Source organism: Ictalurus punctatus, chromosome 16, assembly GCF_001660625.3.
Source record: "Ictalurus punctatus breed USDA103 chromosome 16, Coco_2.0, whole genome shotgun sequence".
NCBI classification, from domain to species: Eukaryota; Metazoa; Chordata; class Actinopteri; order Siluriformes; family Ictaluridae; genus Ictalurus; species Ictalurus punctatus.
Window position 1 is genome coordinate 25,718,776 of NC_030431.2, and position 18,006 is coordinate 25,736,781.

Here is an 18,006-nt window from a genome sequence, read left to right on the forward strand (position 1 = left end):
CTTGACGTCTTGCTAGTATTGCTAGCACAGACGCTAAATAACGGCTGGCAGAAAGAAATTTAGCGATTTAGTTTACGATATGGTTTGTGTTTAAATCATTTCTAATCACCGCGACTTTATTTCTTGCTTTTAGTCGCGAGCTTGAACAGTACGGTAAGTAAATAACGATTTCTTTCGAGGAAAACGCGACGCTAACCTAGCTAGCTTTAGCGAGCTAAACGGTTTAGTATGGAAAAATAAACATCCTACCGAAGTATAACGTTATCTATCGGTTGTTTGTTAGATGTTAGTGAACTCTTTGTTGTCGGATATTAAAGTGCTTGCTGGGTTGAAAGCGCGAAATGTTCGCGGTTGGCGATTCGAGTTAGTTAGTTAGTTAGTTAGCTAGCTAGCTTAGCTGTTGTGTTGTATAATATTACGTGTAAGGTTTGTGTTGTATTACAGTTAAGGTTGTCATGGTAGCTTCGGCAAGCGTTTAGTGAAACAGTGAAAGATTAAGTTAAAATGTGTTTAAAACTGGAATTATAATTCGTGTAGTCTAAATGTTTAGTGTGAAGCACAAGAGCATTATTTAGTTAGTCCTGCGTGTTATTCTCATTACGGAAGAAGAAGAAGGAAAAGAATAAAAAGAAGAGGAAGGGGGGAAAACATTCAGTTTAAATCTTATTTCTAAAAGTTTTGGGGCTTATTAATGAGAAAATGAATAAGGAGAGAGAGAGAGTGTGTGAGTGTTTTATTTGGGGTTGGGATCTACCAAACGTCTAGGCTACTGGTGCCTGAAATAATGGATCTGACCCAGTGATTTGATTTAGAACTAGTATCTAAAATGGAAAGAAGTAGGACTGGAGCATTCTTACTTTGGATAAAAGAGATGTGTGTTCACTTTTTCATACATTATATCCGTTTAAAATATGTTTGTAACCAGATGACACGAGGATGAGGAAACACTGAGGTGAATAGATCGGCATGTCAGTTTGTAGAGGATTATCCCAGAGCCCTACTGAATCCTGGATTCTGATTGGTCAGAAGGTGTCCATTCATTTTCTCTAACAGCAGCTCTGAGAGCAATGAGTAATGAGTCTTTATTGGTCACATATGCACAGTGATTCTTTTCTTCGCATACCCCAGCATGTTAGGAGGTTGGGGTCAGCTATGATACAGTGCCCCCTGGAGCAGAGAGGGTTAAGGGCCTTGCTCAAGGGCCCAACAGTGGCAGCTTGGCAGTGCTGAACCCCCAACCTTCCGGTCAGTAACCCAGAGCTAAGCCACCACTGCCCCAATGCAGGTTTATATTAATACGTTATCGTTTCTATAGTAACAGATCATTCACAGGGACTTTCAGGGCGGCAGACGCTCGGATTAAAAGTAAGGACGCGTTGGTTTAACATTTACGGAAGGATTCGCCAGTGTCTGTGAGAACAGGAAGTAACTGGTTTGGATGCTCCACAACTTTAAATGTAGCTGTAAACGGATAAAAAATTTTTTTAAGTATGATGCCATAGTGTAATAAATATGGTGCAAGGGGTGTAATAAAACACACCATGTTGTGCTGTTATTATAGGGTATTGTAATAATCAACGTTGTCATGGTAACAGTACGTCGGCTACATCGTAGGACCTCGTCGTTGATTATTTTACTGTTACAGCACGCAGTGTTTTACTCATCACGTAACGTGTACCTCCTCTGTCTGTATTCGAGGAGTCCAATGCAGTCGGCTACGGAGACGGTGGAGAACGCCTCCATCCTTTCAAGCGGCTCGTCGCAAGAAGGCCACCGCCTGTGGATCGGCAACATCGACGCTAAAATCACAGAGTGAGTACCCGGAGGCCACGATACGGTCTTGACCTGTTCGGATGATGGATTAGACGTGCGTGTGTGAGGCTGGAGAATGTGCAGATGACCACAGGGGCGTGTGAGAAAAGAGCCGTGGAGACCTGCTTGTTCGCTCGGCCGTCCTCTCTTACTCACCTGGCATGTTTACTATGTCAACCTGCAGAGAGAGAGCGAGAGAAAGAGAAAGAGCTGCTGGAAAATGTACAGCTCACTCAGGCTGGTGTCTAGACAGGCGTTTCCTTCCCCCTCCGTCCCCTCCATCTGCTGTTTCTCTTAAATAACCTGCTGGATTGAAAACAGCCTGGGTGCCCACGGGCTGGTGTTCGGGGAAGATTAATTAGTTCACATGCCGGCACTGTTTGTTGTATCAGGGTCCACTTCACAGTGAAAAGCCAGCGGTGTGACATCAGCGCTCGGTTTTTTGGGGGTTTTTTTCCCCTTCCCCGAAGTTTCCAAATCTTGTAGCTCATGTGTCTGTGTCTGTGAGTCAGGATGACCGAGCGAGTCCGAGAGAAGATGCGGTGCTAATCCTGCGAAAGTAAACCAAGCCACAGAAAAGCTATCAGGATACAGGAGAGAGTGTTCGCTAATGCACTGACGTGACCTGTAAATAAATATTACATCTGCACAACGTGTTTATTAGTGGTAGAGGAATCATTATGTGAATATTTTGCTGTAACGGTGTGGATTAGAATCAGAAGGAAGGAAAAGACAGTTGAGTAAAAGATCAGTATACAGCCTGTGTGCAAGATCATGCATTAACATCCATATTGTTGTTTTTTTTCTTTTAATAACTATTAAAACTTTAACTGGAAGCAGTGATTTCATGGTAACTGGTTTAAAAAAAAAAAAAATTCTAGACGTTAAATAAGAATAGTTTAGATTTTTCCTTTCTTGTATTGTTGTCAGTTTATTAGGAAACCTTTTATATCATGTATAGTAAAAATCCATCTCCTCTTCTGTATGAAGGCTGTCATGTCATCGGGAAAGTTTAGAAAGACGAACAGAACAATATGTCAACTTTACAAAGTACTTATTTTTTTCTTCTCCCAAAACGTTCCTTCTTTTCCTACGCTAGGCTTGATTTCTTGCTTCTTTTTTTTTTGTTTGTTTGTAATGTTCTAACGAGTAGCTCTTATTAAACAGCGACAGAAATATGATCAAATCCAGCAGGCGTTCGAAAAATCACTTTATTTATTATTAAAAATATTCACTTTGTTGGTAAATGAGAGCTTTTAGCTGTACTCATGTTTGACGCACGTGAATCGAAGAAGGCTTTGGCTGAACACGTGTCGTGATGACGTCATGTGACGCGTCTCGTCTCAAATCTGCGGTCATTTTGAAACATTTTCCATCTCTCTCTCTCTCTCTCTCTATGTATATATATGTATGTATGTGTATGTATGTGTGTATGTATATGTATATGTGTGTGTGTGTGTGTGTGTGTGAATGAGAGATAGATAGATAGATTTTATATAGAAAAGATAATCATTATACCTGGTCTCCTCCAATATGGGGGGGTGGGGGGGGTGCGACATGATGGAGGAGGCAGGGGTCGGGATCTTTGGTTACAAAAGGTTGAGAACCTCTGCTGTAGAAGGTCAGCATCAGGGCAGTGTGACGAGCCACCCTGCTGAAACCACTCACACTTCACCACCTCTCTCTCTCTCTCTCTCTCTGTACTGCATCACATCATTGCTTGGCAGCTCAGAGAAATTCACTGAGGGAGAAACTAAAAAAGAAAACCGGCGAGACAGACTTTCCACGAGAGCTTTAACACTTTCTGTGTTTGCACTTGAACTTGAGATTTATTTAAGCGTGAGGTTGTGACATCGCTGACCTGAGGATGCGGTGGAGTGTGAGAAAGCCCATGAGCTCCTTCATTATCGCTACTGCTTTCCCTCCAGGATTTTTTATTTTTTTTTAACCGTTTCTGGCAGTTTACTAACGAACGGCGCAAAAATAAGTCGCACGATAATACGTCGAAATTTCTTAAATCGGATCCTGTCACAGCAGGAAGATTAGCTAAGCTAGCGTTAGTGTTCCGGAGCATGATGTAGCTCCTCTTTAGATCAGAAGTGCTGATTCTTCCTCAAGCTGGTGATTTATTGTTGGTTTTTTATTGTTGTTATGTTTCAAACCTCCTGTGCTGTTTGTGTGTTTATTTTATTTGTTTGTTTGTTTGTTTATTATTTGGCCAGCCACCCCAATCATTTGTAATGGGGGGAACAAATGTGAAAACAACGCAAACTAGAAGCATTTTCCCTCGCACTAGAGTCCACTTAATAATCAATTGAGCTTTCAGAGTGGAGCGTCATTGGGTTGTCGTCATGGCGATAAAATGGTTCCACTTAAAATAAAAAATAAAAAAAAAAACTTAAATAAATAAAAGTCCCTTAGCCGTCAACCAATCCATTCTTGCTTTCACCCGAACCGAACCGGTTTTGGCTTTGGAAATATTTCCAACAAATCCGGATTAATCAAATCTTCCAAAATAAACACCTCACCAGTGGGACAGTTCTTTCAAATATACGCAACGTTTCATAATTACCACGAGGTTTAACGATTTGAGCCGACGCATCGATTTAAGAGAGGCAACCATTCTAAATCAGTTATTGCAAATTAAATTTGACATGTAACTGGTGTGTGTGTGTGTGTGTGTGTGTGTGTGTGTGTGTGTGAAAAATAATTCCTAAGTAGAAGTGGTGCGTAAACGGTTTAACGTGCTAGTGAGGCGATGTCGAATAGTCCTTTTGTACTTCATCACTCATTCACGAATTCACTACTGATTCCATCGTGTCGCGTGGAAGCCCGAGGTGTACTCCCTGCCCGTGGTGTTTACACTCCTCGTCCTCTGTAACGTAGACAGATAAAGTGTACACAAATCCGGTTCCAATGAGACGAGGGGAGGAGAAAGGGACCTCCTGCCATGTGCTCAGCTCATCAGAACACGCAGATGTATATCTGTATAATACGCCTGTTGTTTAACTGGGAAACACTGCCGTGTTGTTTTCGGATTTTTTTTTTTTCTTTTCCGTTTACATCTTCCTGCCTTTCACGCACTCAGATCCCCGAAACCTCAGTATGAGAGGTGGGTGGAGAAGAAAAGAAACAGTGCTCTCGTTTCATTGGCTCACACCGATCTCTCTCTCTCTCTCTCTCTCTCTCTCTCTCTCTCTCTCTCTCTCTCTCTCTCTCTCTCTCTTTCTCTCTCTCGGCTCTGGTTTCTACAGTCAGAGAACAAGTTCTGAATCCAGAACCCACTTCTTTTTCCTCCCAGCCACTCCGTTTTATTGCCCCCCGGAGAGGTGCATTGTGGTTGTCCCCCGTGCATCACGTCTCGGCCCGTTTCTCAATCAGGAAGATCTGGTGGCCAGGGCCGAGTGGGTGGAGTCTGGGAAAGTGCGAAATGCTCAGCAGGGATAAAGCTCCTGGGAGAGAAGGGGAAGACATTAAGACAGTGGCCAGGACCCCGATTCTGGCCCAGGATTAAAAATAACCCCACAACAATAACGCAGACCCCGAGTCGGGTCCGCAGCTCGGCCCGAGACCCGCCGTTCCCAGACCGCTCCGATTGTTTACGCAGAAATACCCCGGCTACAAGTGACGTGGTGTTAGTGCAGCGTCCGTAATAACAAACACAAACTCCTCACTTTTCTGAAGTGTTCAGGTGTACATGGCAGTACACTCGATTGGTCCAGGAAAGAAAAATAATGCCAGTTAATTATTTAATAATACGGGAACATGACGTGGAAATGAGAAAATGAAACGGTCACCTTGTGCCACGTTGTAGATGTGGAGCTTTGTCGATTTCCCCTTTTACCTTTATTTATATTATTATATTTTTTATATTTTTGCATTTAAAAAAAAAACAAAACTTTATGTGCCCTTAAAAAAAAAAGTTGAGGGCTCCAAGTAAAACTTTTTTTTTTCTTTTTCTTTTTTGCAGAGCCCTTAATGATCCACCTGATGAACCCTTAAAGAACATTTTTTATTAGGAGTGTTTGTACTAACTGGGAAATGATTGCTCTTCTTTTTTTTTTCTTCTTTTTTTCTTCCTAATATCTAGAACCTGTCAGCTCTTGGTACTTGGTGTGCTCTTATTTAAAAAAAAAAAAAAAAAAAAAAAGGTTTTTTTGTAGGATTGAGGGTTGTTAACCTCCTAAAAGGGATCTGAAAAGGGTTTCTGGTGATCGGGAATGAGTTGTATCTGTTTTCGGGTTCTACATGGAACCTTTAAGAATAAGGAAGACCCACAAATAAATATTTACATAAAAAAATCAAGTTCATTATTTTGGTCTTTCACAAATAAAACAACCAAAGTATAACCAGCGTGTAGATTTTTGACCCGCGGGCTTTATTTCATTCTTTACTTCTTCGTTTAGTTGATGTTTAATTGTCCAGACTGGTGTACGTTGAATGTTACTGGATATTTTTCGGCATGGTCACAACCCGCAGGCGGTGCAGTTCTTCATAGGCGTAGAGCGCCGTACAGACGCACGCAGGCTAATGCCGCTCTCGCGTGTTGTTCTGTTCTATTCTTTCTTGGCGGCATGTGAGGAAAGTCACACATCCTCGGGTGGTGTACAGCTCACAGCCCGGGCATGGAGAAGTCATTCCTGGTGGTAATGGCTTTAAGGATTGTTGAAGCGAGCGTAATCTATTGCCCTCGTTCAAGCGGAACCGGAAACCGAGGGCGGGACTTCGGTGTTTTTTCTTGTCCCTGATTGGCTCTCGGCGTGTCGGTCAGCGTTTTCGGGGGGGTCGGGTCTGCGCACAGTCGTAGATGTTTGTTCTGAATTGAGCTCTGGAGGGAATTCAGACTTCCTCGTTTTGATATTTTCATTGTCCTCTTGCTGTATCCTCTGTATTGTGTGAATAACAGATTTACGGCAGCTAAAAAGGTGTAAAGTGACCTGTCATTCTAATCAAGCCCATCTGCGGCGGGAGTGTGATGTCATACCACGGATACGTGTCGGGGTTTTATTGCTCTTTTCACATGCAAGCGCTCGCAAATACGTAAACAGAACCTCTCATGGGGCGTAATGGGTTAACACAAACACTAGTTGGTTGCGTATACGGTTTGCGTGGAATTCTGGATTCTGATTGGTCAGAAGGTGTTGATTCATTTTCCAGAACAGCAGCTCTGACGGTAGCGCAGGTTTATGTTAATGCGCTCGTTTTGAGACGTCATCGTTTCTATGGTAACGGCTCGTTCGCTCAAGTTTTCCGTAAGAAGAAATGTTTGTTTAACATTTATGGAAGGAGTCTCCAGTGTCAGTGCTTTGTAGCAGACAGAGGTAAAGCTGTACTTTCGGGGTTTCTCGGTAAACCTTCTTCTTCTACTACTTCAACTTCAACAGGAACTGACTTGTTTTGCAAGCGTGACTATATAAAAAGTGCGATGTGTCATTCTTTAATAAGTAAAAACTGTAATCGTAGGCATATTGCCGTTGTATAAGAGGAATAAAACACTTCAGGACGCGCTGTTATAGGAAAATAATCAACTTGCGGGCGGTACCAGTATCTCCGCTTCATCACTCCACCCCGTGGTTGATGATTTTACTGTAACTGCATGGCACACGGAGCGTTTTATTCCACACCCTGGCCGTGGATTTCAAGGTGGATTTTTATGTATTTATTTATTTATTTCACTGCTTTGCAGGTATCACCTGGTGAAGCTCCTGGAGAAATTCGGACAGGTGGAGCAGTTTGATTTCCTGTTCCACAAGTCCGGACCGCTGGAGGGTCAGCCGAGAGGATACTGCTTCGTCAACTTCCACACCAAAGAGGTTCCTCTCACATGTCTGATTCAGAAGTGTCCATGTTTGATGCTACTTCTGGTATTAACCTGTACGATTAATTAATTATATAAGAGCTGTAACACTTGTAAAGGATTAAGTTTGCCTGTCGATCACAGTACGTGCGTATGACGCGTTTGCTTTTTGTTGGATTATTGTTATCGGATTTGGTAGAAAACGCCGATATCGCTGATCGTTAGCAGTAAAGAAACGATATTCATATTCTAAACATAGGCTCTTTCATCTGTCTAGCAGTTGTGATTCCCATGAGTGGTGTAAGCTGGAGAAGCATTTAAACGCTTTATACACACACACACATGCACACACGCTCAACAAGCATCTTGGGGGCCCCAGTGATCCATCACCACCACTATTGCTGCTTTGTGTTGTTACTGAGCAGGCGCCGAGGGAAATCTTCAAACGGTCCTCAGTTTTTAGTTCTGATGTGCGTTGAACGATTCCTGATGAAATCGAGATCACGATATGATCCTGATCCTTTTAATACTGAAATTGATTCAATGTGTATTGTCCTTAAATACACATTCGATAAATAAATAAATAAATAAAGTAAAGAGTTTTTATTCACACAAATCATGGTCAGGGTTGAATTCTGTTCTCACTACAGTTGAATACAGTGTTACGTCACACCTGAACGTGATGGCTGTGTGTTCACCTGCCCGAAACACACCATGGTTTCATTTCAATGGATTTAATACTGTATATGTGAAAGGGCTCTTCAAAAAAGAAAAAGAGCGTCTTGGCGGTATGATGTCCTGGTAAATTCATTGTTGGAGTGTGTGTGTGTGTGTGTGTGTGTGTGTGTGTGTGTGTGTGTGTCCGAGAAATGATATGTTAGGGAATGCTGTGTGGTTTTAGTTTCTTAACTGAGATTCTTCTCCATGCTCAGGAGGCTGAACGGGCCATACAGTGTCTCAATGGAAAGCTGGCGTTGTCCAAGAAACTGGTGGTGCGTTGGGCCCATGCACAGGTAAAGGTAAGTGTCTAAACCCAAATTCTGAGCCCGAACTCTAGGCAAAAACCCTGAGCTGGAACTCTAAACCCAAACTTTGGGCCTAAGCTTTAAATCTAAACTCTAAACCCAAACTATGAAAGCAGCATGATCAGGTAAAGTTAGAAATGACCTCCATTTGATAACCCGGATCAGATATTGAATTTAACGGGATCCTGTAACAAATCTAGCCTGAAATATCAGAATTGCTGCAGTGTAGAAGCATAAAGTAGGGTGAAGTAGGTCACACAATAACAACAGTAACCGTGTTACTTAAAGTCAGCAACAACAAACGCAACAACAACAACAAACAGTGAGCTATTCAGCAAAGCAAATGCTGGGAGTTGCTCTTGTATCATCTGTGTGGAAATATTCCACATTTCTGGAAATTGGAATGGACAATGTTTACAAAGTTTATAAAGAGACCTGATTGTAGTTTTTGTTTGATTTTGTTTTATTTGTACTTTATTTATATTTACAGTGTAAATGTTTTTTTGGTTGTTTTTTTTCTGAGTACTGAGTTTTAAAAAGTTGAGTTTTTATGTAAGCCATGTTTGTAGCTGGGAAAAAAAAAGTTTCTGTATTTTTTAAGTGCTTCATTTTATAGCCTAGTAGTTTATTTTTAAAGGAAATAAATACAGTCACATCCTACTCGAGGTTTCGGTATTCGTAGTAGAAGTGGTACCGTGCCGTCTGTAGTTAAGGTGAACGTTAGAACAGAAGCAGGACAGAATTCCGGGTTGGAATTTTCCGGCAGCGGCTCGGTGAGACAGAAGCAGTGTTGAGGGCAGCTGAAGGACTCGTTCAGAGAAGCTGGTCTTTAACAATAGGCAGCTGCCTCTGAGAAAGAGGAAATCCTGTATGGTCGAGAATGACGCCCCCCCCCCCCTCACCCCGTCCCGGTCGCTCCCTCAGAGGGGAACGGGACACCAGGCTGGGGTCAAGGTCAAGGAGCAGAGCTGTTGACAACAACAATAACAAGAAGCAGGAGCTGATCGGATCTGAAATTATTGATACTTCATTCATAACAACATGATTAAAATGCTGAACGTGCTGATGTGACTCCTTGACCTTTTGTCGTCATGGAAACATCGACGCCAGTCCCCTCTCTCTGCATTTGCGTGCCTTTTAGATCGGATTATGAATAACGTGCACGGGCTTGTATTTGATTTTGAGATGCATGTAAACGGTTTCTTCAGAATCTGCCATCACAATTTAAACTTCACCATGGGGCGGCCATCTTGGAAAGCCAAATCTCGCTTTTTTTTGTTTGTTTGTTTGTTTGTTTGTTTTTAAAGCACAGCATTCAGTGAAGGCTCATAATTCCGACTTTCCAACCGCTGACTAGGGGGATAAAACAAAGAAAACGCTTCATCAACTTAGAGTTCCTGTTTTGTGAAAGTTGGAAATGTTTAATCCCAAGTTCATCGTCATGACAAAATGGCCGCTCACACTGTCAGCAGTGAATAACATACGACTTCACGGCTTCAAATTTCAGTTTACAGACATGTCACTAGGTTCATTCTATATCTCTGGTCGATCACCATTTTGAGAGAGGTTGAAATAAATCCGAAACTTCTGATGGCTGATGTTCGCTGCCTCGCCTGTAGCTGGAAATGCACGTGCTTTCATGGACGCGTCCATTTTGTTTCTTGTTTTGTAGCTTCAACGCGGAAAGCTTGAAAATGTAAAGTCTGTGTTTCTAACTTCTGAGGATAATAAGCAGATTGCGATTGTTCTGTCCTGAGACCACGCCCCCTAGAGTGTGAAGCTGGAACTGAACCAGAATTCTTAGCTTGTGTTACTTGTTAGCGTTGTAGCTCCAGAAACGAAATACGCAAACTTGGGAAATCAAACCAGCCACATCCGGTGTAATAAGTACATCGTGTACGGTTAATTTTCCGACCGTTCCTTTAAAGTGTATTTTTTTGGCTTTAACGATCGGCATCAGTCTCGAGCGTTTCCATAGACATGTCATCGGCTCCCCCCCCCCCCCCCCCTTCTTCTTCTTCCTTTATTTTTTTTGAGCTGAAAGCACCTCGTTAGAACTACATGTGGAGTGATGTTACAGGACAATGTACAGCGCCATATTGAAGCCATCAGAGATGTGCTGTTTAGTTTGGATAATTATTTACACATGGTATGGGCACGGGATTCTTTGTCAGTCTCGTAGGTTTGATGAGTCGCTACAGGAAACCAGCTGCTTTGGCGTAAATAGCTATAAGGGAGCATTTTTATCTCGGGTTGAATTGAAGAATCCAATGACTATTGTTTCAATAGTCATTTTTACAACGGGCACCGTCTCAAAGCAGCTTCACGGATTTTAAATCCGTTTGATCAATCCAAGTAATTAACGTCTCAAAGAGTCGGTCTTGTTTAGACCCGAGTGGCTCGGTGAGTCCCGGGATAATGCTTTCACGCCAAAACCACCGCTTTTACAAAGCCGCAGTAATAAATCAGTCCGTAATGTTCGATTTTTCACGGTATTAGAATTTAAAATGGTCATTTTAACTCAAAAAATGATCTATGCGGGATGTTTTGATAAAAAATACGCATTTTTAATGCCAAAGTGGCTTGATTTCGTTATTTGACTATACATAAATATGCAAAAATTATGCAAAAATATTCACAGATGAATATGAGGAGATTTTAGTTTCAGTTTCAATTTGTCTGGGTATCCCAACCCCGTCCCCCTCCACACACGCACACCCACGTTACCATGGCAACCAGCGGCTACTCGACACGAATATTAGCTACGTCAGCCGACTAACTTGAACCTAGCAGGCATGTTCGGCTGGTAAACGTTTCCTCTGATGCTGTGGACGTGATCGCTCCAAAGCTGTGACGCTCATTTAGTGACGTCACCAATTGTGCTAAGGTGTAGACCCGCCCCCGAATCGAATTATGGTGGGTGGGGGGTGAATTTAGCAAGAACGTGTTCCCTAAATAGTCAACTCCTAATGATGTGTAATCAGAATCAGCATCTCAGAGGGGTTAATGATTTTAAAAGCACGTGTGATGTTCGGAGTTCTTAATGCTGTGTGAAAATTTGCCGTTTGTGTTTAGTGTTTCTGATCATTGTGCTTCTTGTTCCCGTTCTCCGCAGGTTCTCTCCTCACTAACGGGAATAAGGAACGAACACACAGACCCGGACCCGGACCCGTCATGGCATCTCTGCTCTGTCTGGCTAGTCTTTTAGTAAAGTTGTGTAAACGTTTTCAGATAAACTGAATATTTTACAAACGTTATCCAGGTTTACGTCCTACTCAATTGGCTTTATATTACCAAGCACATTCACGACATGGTTGTTTAACGTTTAGCCACGCCCACAAACCCCCGTAAACGGCAAAGGGAGCGGAAGATGGCGACTAAACGGTGAACGAGTGCCTCCTGAAGTGTAGCGTTAAATCCTCCAATAACGCAGCTCCGCTACCATAGACACACTAACTCCACCCGCCACTTTTTATAGGGTACCAATACTTTCGAAGGATGTTCGACAAGAACGAGTCATTAATACGAAACGACTCGGTTTCACGTGACTTTTATTAAACTGATTCAATAACGTGAAAAAAATTTCCATCTGTGTATCCAGAGCTTCGTGATATGAGATTTACAACCGTAGTGTCTTAATAGGATCTTCCCTGTGTGTGTGTGTGTGTGTGTGTGTGTGTGTGTGTGTGTGTGTCAGAGGTTTGAGCCCTACAGAGGAGATAAGAACCTGCCTGCTAGCTTGGAGCCGTCGTGCAGCGAAGCAGAAGAGCAGCCGACCTCGCTGAGGTTTGTGATATTGTACTTGACTTTTCCTTCTTCTCCTCCTTTCCCTCCCTTTTTTTTTTTTTTTCTGTCTCCGTGATGGAGGTATTTTTTTGTTTCTCCCCCTCTCCCCCTCTCCTGCTGCTCAGCTTTCTCTCACCGCTTCACAAAAAAACATTCCAGCAGAGTAGAAACGCCCGCAGTGTATTCTAACTCTTATGTCATTAGTGCTGTATCGCCGACCGCCGTGATTTCCTCAAGCCGTGTGTGTGTGTGTGTGTGTGTGTGTGTGTGTGTGTGTGTGTGTGTGTGTGTGAGAGACGTGCGCGCAGTGGCATAAACCATTGAAGAAGAAAAATGTGTAGTTGTTAAAGCTGCATTATCACTACATATGTGCGATATTATAGAACTGTTTATTTGCTTAATTTTATATTCTGTATTTATTGAAATCTGTATTTATTTTATAGCTAAGTATCGAGTTGTTTTTGTTTGTTTGTTTGTTTGATTGTTTGTTGTGCACCTTTCTAACACCCTCTCTAAAGAAAGGAGTAAATAAATATGTCTGAATAAAAAGACACCCACGGTCACTTTAGAAAGTGATATAACACCAAGTAACACAAATAAATAAACAAACAAAGATCTAGATGAACACTGACAAACAGGTAAGTTTTATTTGTGTGTTTGTTTTTTTATTTCTTTATTTATTCAATTGTTTGTTTGTTTATTTTGTAACACCCAAAATTGCGCTTTTATTTATGCGACACAGTAATTAATAAATAAATAAACGAGCAAACAAATATGTGAATAAACAAATCCCGATTTTACAAAACTAAGTAATTTTAAATCATTTCTTTCTTTCTTTCTTTTTTCCCCCCGAGCCTTTCTAACACCCGTGGTCTAAATACATTTGAAATACTTAACAGTTTTGGATGTTTATGTATTTGTTTGTTTGTTTGTTTGTTTGTTTGTTTGTTTGTTGTGTTACTTCATGTTACACATTTGTAAGTATTAGAAAGGCTCCAAAGAAGAAGAAGAAAAAATGCATTTAACAGCTGTTTGTTTGTTTGTTTGTTTGTTTGTTTGTTTGTTTATTTATTTATTTATTTGGAGCCTTTTTAGCATCCAAGGACACTTTACAGAGTAATAAGTACAACCCCAATTCCAAAACAGTTGGGACGCTGTGTAAAATGTAAATGGGAAGAGAATGCAATGATCTGCGACTCTCATAAACCCGTATGTTCTTCACAACAGAACACGGAAAACATCTCGAATGTTTGAACTGAGTAACTGTACCGTTTTAAGAAAACAAATAAGGAGATTTTGAAATTGGCGTCTCAAAAAAGTTGGGACGGGGGGCAACAAAAGGCTGGAAAGGTAAGTGTTAGTAGAAAGAAAGAGCTGGAGGTTCAGTGGGAGCGGGTCAGTCAGATGATCGGGGATAAAAAGAGGATCTTGGAGAGGCGGAGTCTTTCAGAAGTAAAGATGGACAGAGTTTCAGTGATCTGTAAAAAAAAAAAAACTGCATTTGCAATTTGTGGAACAATTTCAGAACAATGTTCCTCAACGTAAAATTGTGAAGACTATGAATATCTCATCATCTACAAAACATTATATCGTCAAAAGATTCTGAGAATCTGGAGAAAGGGACGAGGGTGAAAATCAATACTGCATGCCCTGTGATCTTCGGGCCCTCAGGAGCCACTGTATTAAAAACAGACATGATTCTGTAATGGAAATCACTGCATGGGCTCGGAAACACCTCCAGAACCCATCGTCTGTGAACACGGTTCACCGAGCCGTCCACGAACGCTGGTTAAAGCTCCATCAGGCACAGAAGAAGCCGTATGTGAACATGATCCAGAAACGCCGCCGTCTTCTCTGGGACAAAGCTCATTTAAAATGGACCGAGGTGACGTGGAAAACTGTTCTGTGGTCAGACGAATCCAAATGTGAAATTCTTTTTGGAAAGCATGGACACCATGTCCTCTAAACTAAAGAGGAGAGGGACTGTCCAGATTTTTATCAGCGCTCGGTTCAAAAGCCTGCGTCTCTGATGGTATGGGGGGGGCGTCAGTGCCTATGGAATGCGCGGCATGCACATCTGGAAAGGCGACATCATTGCTGACAGGTATATACAGGTTTTAGAGCAACATCCAGATCTCATCCTACCTTTACTTCTGAAAGACTCCGCCTTTCGAAGATCCTCTCTTTATCCCCAATCATCTGACCGACCTGATCCCGATGAACCTCCAGCTGTTATGTTGCCCCCCCCCCCCCCCCCGTCCCAGCTTTTTTGAGATGTCGCTGCCACCGAATTCAAAATCTCCTTATTTTTTTTTTCTTAAAACGGTCCATTTCCTCAGTTTAACCCTACGATATGTTTTCCATGTTCCGTTGTGAAGAACGTACGGGGTTATGAGATTCTGTTTTCATTTACATTTCACACAGCGTCCCAACTTTTTTGGAATTGGCGTTGTGAATGAATAGCAAGGTTTAATAAGTTCAGTTTTAAAAATGTATATAGTAATTAATTAGAAGATAATGACAGCAGTTATGTGTGTGAACATAAAGTCTGCGTCCTTCCTTCCGACTGCGAGTTTAGAGTAAAAATGTTCAGATGTCTGTGTTTAGTGGGAAAGAAAAAAAACTTGCGATTCTTAAATATTTGAATATTGTTATTTTTTTGTCCTTTCCATCACAAAAGTAGTGCAGTAGTGTGTTAACTCTGTCCGTGTGTGTGTGTGTGGCTCTGATTTACAGTGTGAGTGCGAAGATTAAAGCGATCGAAGCCAAGCTGCAGATGATGGAGGAGAACGTGGACGAGGAGTACTCGGGCCCGTCGCCGTACCTTTACAACAAACCTCCCGAGAAGAAGGACAAGAGATCTCAGCCTTATAACAAACAGTTCCGCAGGTTCAAGAGATGACCTCATCCTCACACGCGCGCACACACACACACACGCACGCAGGCACACTGAGGACTTCTGGTTAATAAAAACACACACTCTTTAATGCGCTGTTCTGTCAGGACCGGAGGAGGAGGAAGACCTTCGTGTGGAACACTTCTCTCTTTCCCTGTGGATTTTTTTTTTTTTAATGAATATTTTAAGGTTTTGTACATTTTTGTAACTTTCCATTTTTTGACGATTTCCTTTCTCGTTCTCTAACTGAAACCTTTTACTCGTGCTTGAAACGTCTTGCGTGTTCAGTTATGAACTCCGTCGTGATCCTGCGTCGCGTCTGTTGTTTTATTTGGCTGTATTTTGAGAACATTGTAAGTCTGAAAGCACAGAACTGGACCTGAGCTCCAGGAGTCACTCCACTGTCGACCCCCACCCCCCACCCCCCCACCCACCCGACTTCAATCACGTGATCCACACTGATGACGAGGAGCGACGTGACGCGATGTGACGTTCGGCTCGCTGTTTTACATCCATCATGACGATAATGTCCGAGCACCGTTGGAATTGAGTTCGAGCTGTAGCTGTGATTTCATTGTTTTATTAATCTCAAGAAAAAACTTTTAAATAATAATTAGGTTTATGTTTTAACCCTGAACTAGAAATAGAAATGCTCGTCTTTTCACTTGTATTTCAGAGAAATTCGCCATCTGACCGCCGTCTAAACCTCTATAATACATGGAACGTGTTCATTATTATTTTAATAATTTCATATAATGATTTCCTTTTTTTTTTTTTTTTTTTTTTTTGGTCCTGAAATAAAAATATCAATGATCATCTTTTCAGTAATTTCAGAGAAATGATGGCTGTTTTTTTTATTATTATTATTATTATTATTATTATTATTATTATTATTATGTTAACTTATAAAAATATACACACGCTTTTATGGTGTGAAATTCAATTGTGTGTGTGTGTGTGTGTGTGTGTGTGTGTGTGTGTGTGTTGTTACGTCATAAAACTCAAAACCAGTTTATTCTTTTTTTTTTTATTTTGTATTTTTATAAAATGCAAATCCAGCCCCCTGTATATGCAACACGTCTTTATTCAAGAAAGGGTGTGGTTAGAAGGCGTTCCCGATTTGCATATTCAAATCATCTGTCATTTTTTGTGTTTTAGCATGTAGGCGCTTCTGTGCTTAAATACTTCAATAATGCTTTTGTAAATATTTTTTTTTTTCCTGAGACATGTCCAGTCATACACGTACACGGTTCAATAAACTGGTCATGTTAAAAGCTTCTTTTACGTTTATTTAATGCGACTCCAATTTCCTCATGAGGTGTATAGCCTCCATTTTGTGCCTCATAATGAGGTAACGTCCCCTCGGATTCTGAAGATCTCAGGAGTGGCCCATCACGTGCATTTTTGTGAGTTTGATATTTAATACAAGTGAAATTGTTATTATTATTATTATTATTATTATTATTATTATTATTGCTATTGTTCTTATTACTTCCTGTACATTACCTAGAGAAAGACTTTAACATGGCTCTACACTCAAGTGTTTCAGTGAGTGATGCTTTAGGCTTTGGGAAATAAATAGGAAAAGGAAAAGAAATGTTGATAGGTGAGTCCTTTCAGCTTCAGTCTAATATTTATTCCTCCCTCTTTGTCTATTATTTCTACACGCACACACACACACACACACACACACACCTTCCGGTCCGGAATGCGTATATAAACATGTATCGCGTGTGTGTGTGTGTGTGTGTATTATATATACATATATATAATTTCCCTTTCCAAAGGAAACTGTGCTTACAATATGAGACAAAGAGTATATGTATATTATATACATATATATATATATATATATATATATATATATATATATATATATATATATATATATATTATATTATATACAGTATATGTATATTATATTTTAGTTCTTCTAATGTTATAATCTAAATGATGTTATAATTTTGTACTGTATGTGATTTTATAATAAGTTTAAAAGGTACTAGAGGAAATTAAAAGAGTAAATGGGGCGTATTTACTACAAATATAATGATTTCCTCATACTAGACTTATTATTAGTGGTGGTATTTTGTGGAGGTGTACAGCACTACTCATCATACTGGGACTTGAAGCTTCTGCACTGCGGTTAGAAATGATCAAAGTGTATATTTTAATATGCAAAAAAATAATAATCTTGACAAATGACAGCAGAGTAAACATTTCATTTTGCCCTAACGTGATAGGTGCGATTGGATTGGAGTGTTATACAGTAGATCACTCTCAAAATCATCGAATACAAGTACAGAAAACACAAGAAGAAGAAAAAAAAGTGCGATTTAATTCGAATTAAAGAGGAGTTTCAGTGATGTTTGTTCTGTGCTTTTTTTTTTAGACTGATTTTTTTATTATTATTATTTATGTATTTTTTTTTTTACATTTCATTTGCAGATATGCGGATTATCCAATAAACCTCTTTAAAAAAAAAAAAAACCAAATTCAGCCATGTGCCGTTAATAAAACAGATAATACATCAGCAGACGAACAGCAGGAGCCACAGCGGCTAATATTAATGAAAAATGAATCATCATTTTATAAGATTTAACCAGTTAAAATAAATAATATATTATTAATAATATAATAATAAATAAAAAATTTCTATTTAAAAAATTTTTATTAAAAAAAAAAAAACC

At 40.5% G+C, this 18,006-nt stretch overlaps 1 protein-coding gene across 2 annotated transcripts; it reads left to right on the forward strand.

Annotated features, from left to right (window-relative positions):
- The first annotated feature begins 13 nt into the window (after nucleotides 1–13).
- rbm18 (RNA binding motif protein 18) lies at nucleotides 14–16,590 on the forward strand. 2 transcript variants are annotated; one of them, XM_017489224.3, is made up of 6 exons: nucleotides 14–153; nucleotides 1,699–1,812; nucleotides 7,499–7,625; nucleotides 8,542–8,622; nucleotides 12,332–12,420; nucleotides 15,157–16,590. In XM_017489224.3, the coding sequence occupies exons 2-6, from the start codon at nucleotides 1,706–1,708 to the stop codon at nucleotides 15,320–15,322; spliced, it is 570 nt and encodes a 189-aa protein (XP_017344713.1). In that variant the 5' UTR covers nucleotides 14–153; nucleotides 1,699–1,705; the 3' UTR covers nucleotides 15,323–16,590. The 2 variants fall into 2 exon arrangements, with proteins under 2 accessions (XP_017344713.1, XP_053542684.1); XM_053686709.1 differs by lacking the exon at nucleotides 14–153 and adding an exon at nucleotides 926–1,245.
- Nucleotides 16,591–18,006: the final 1,416 nt, after the last annotated feature.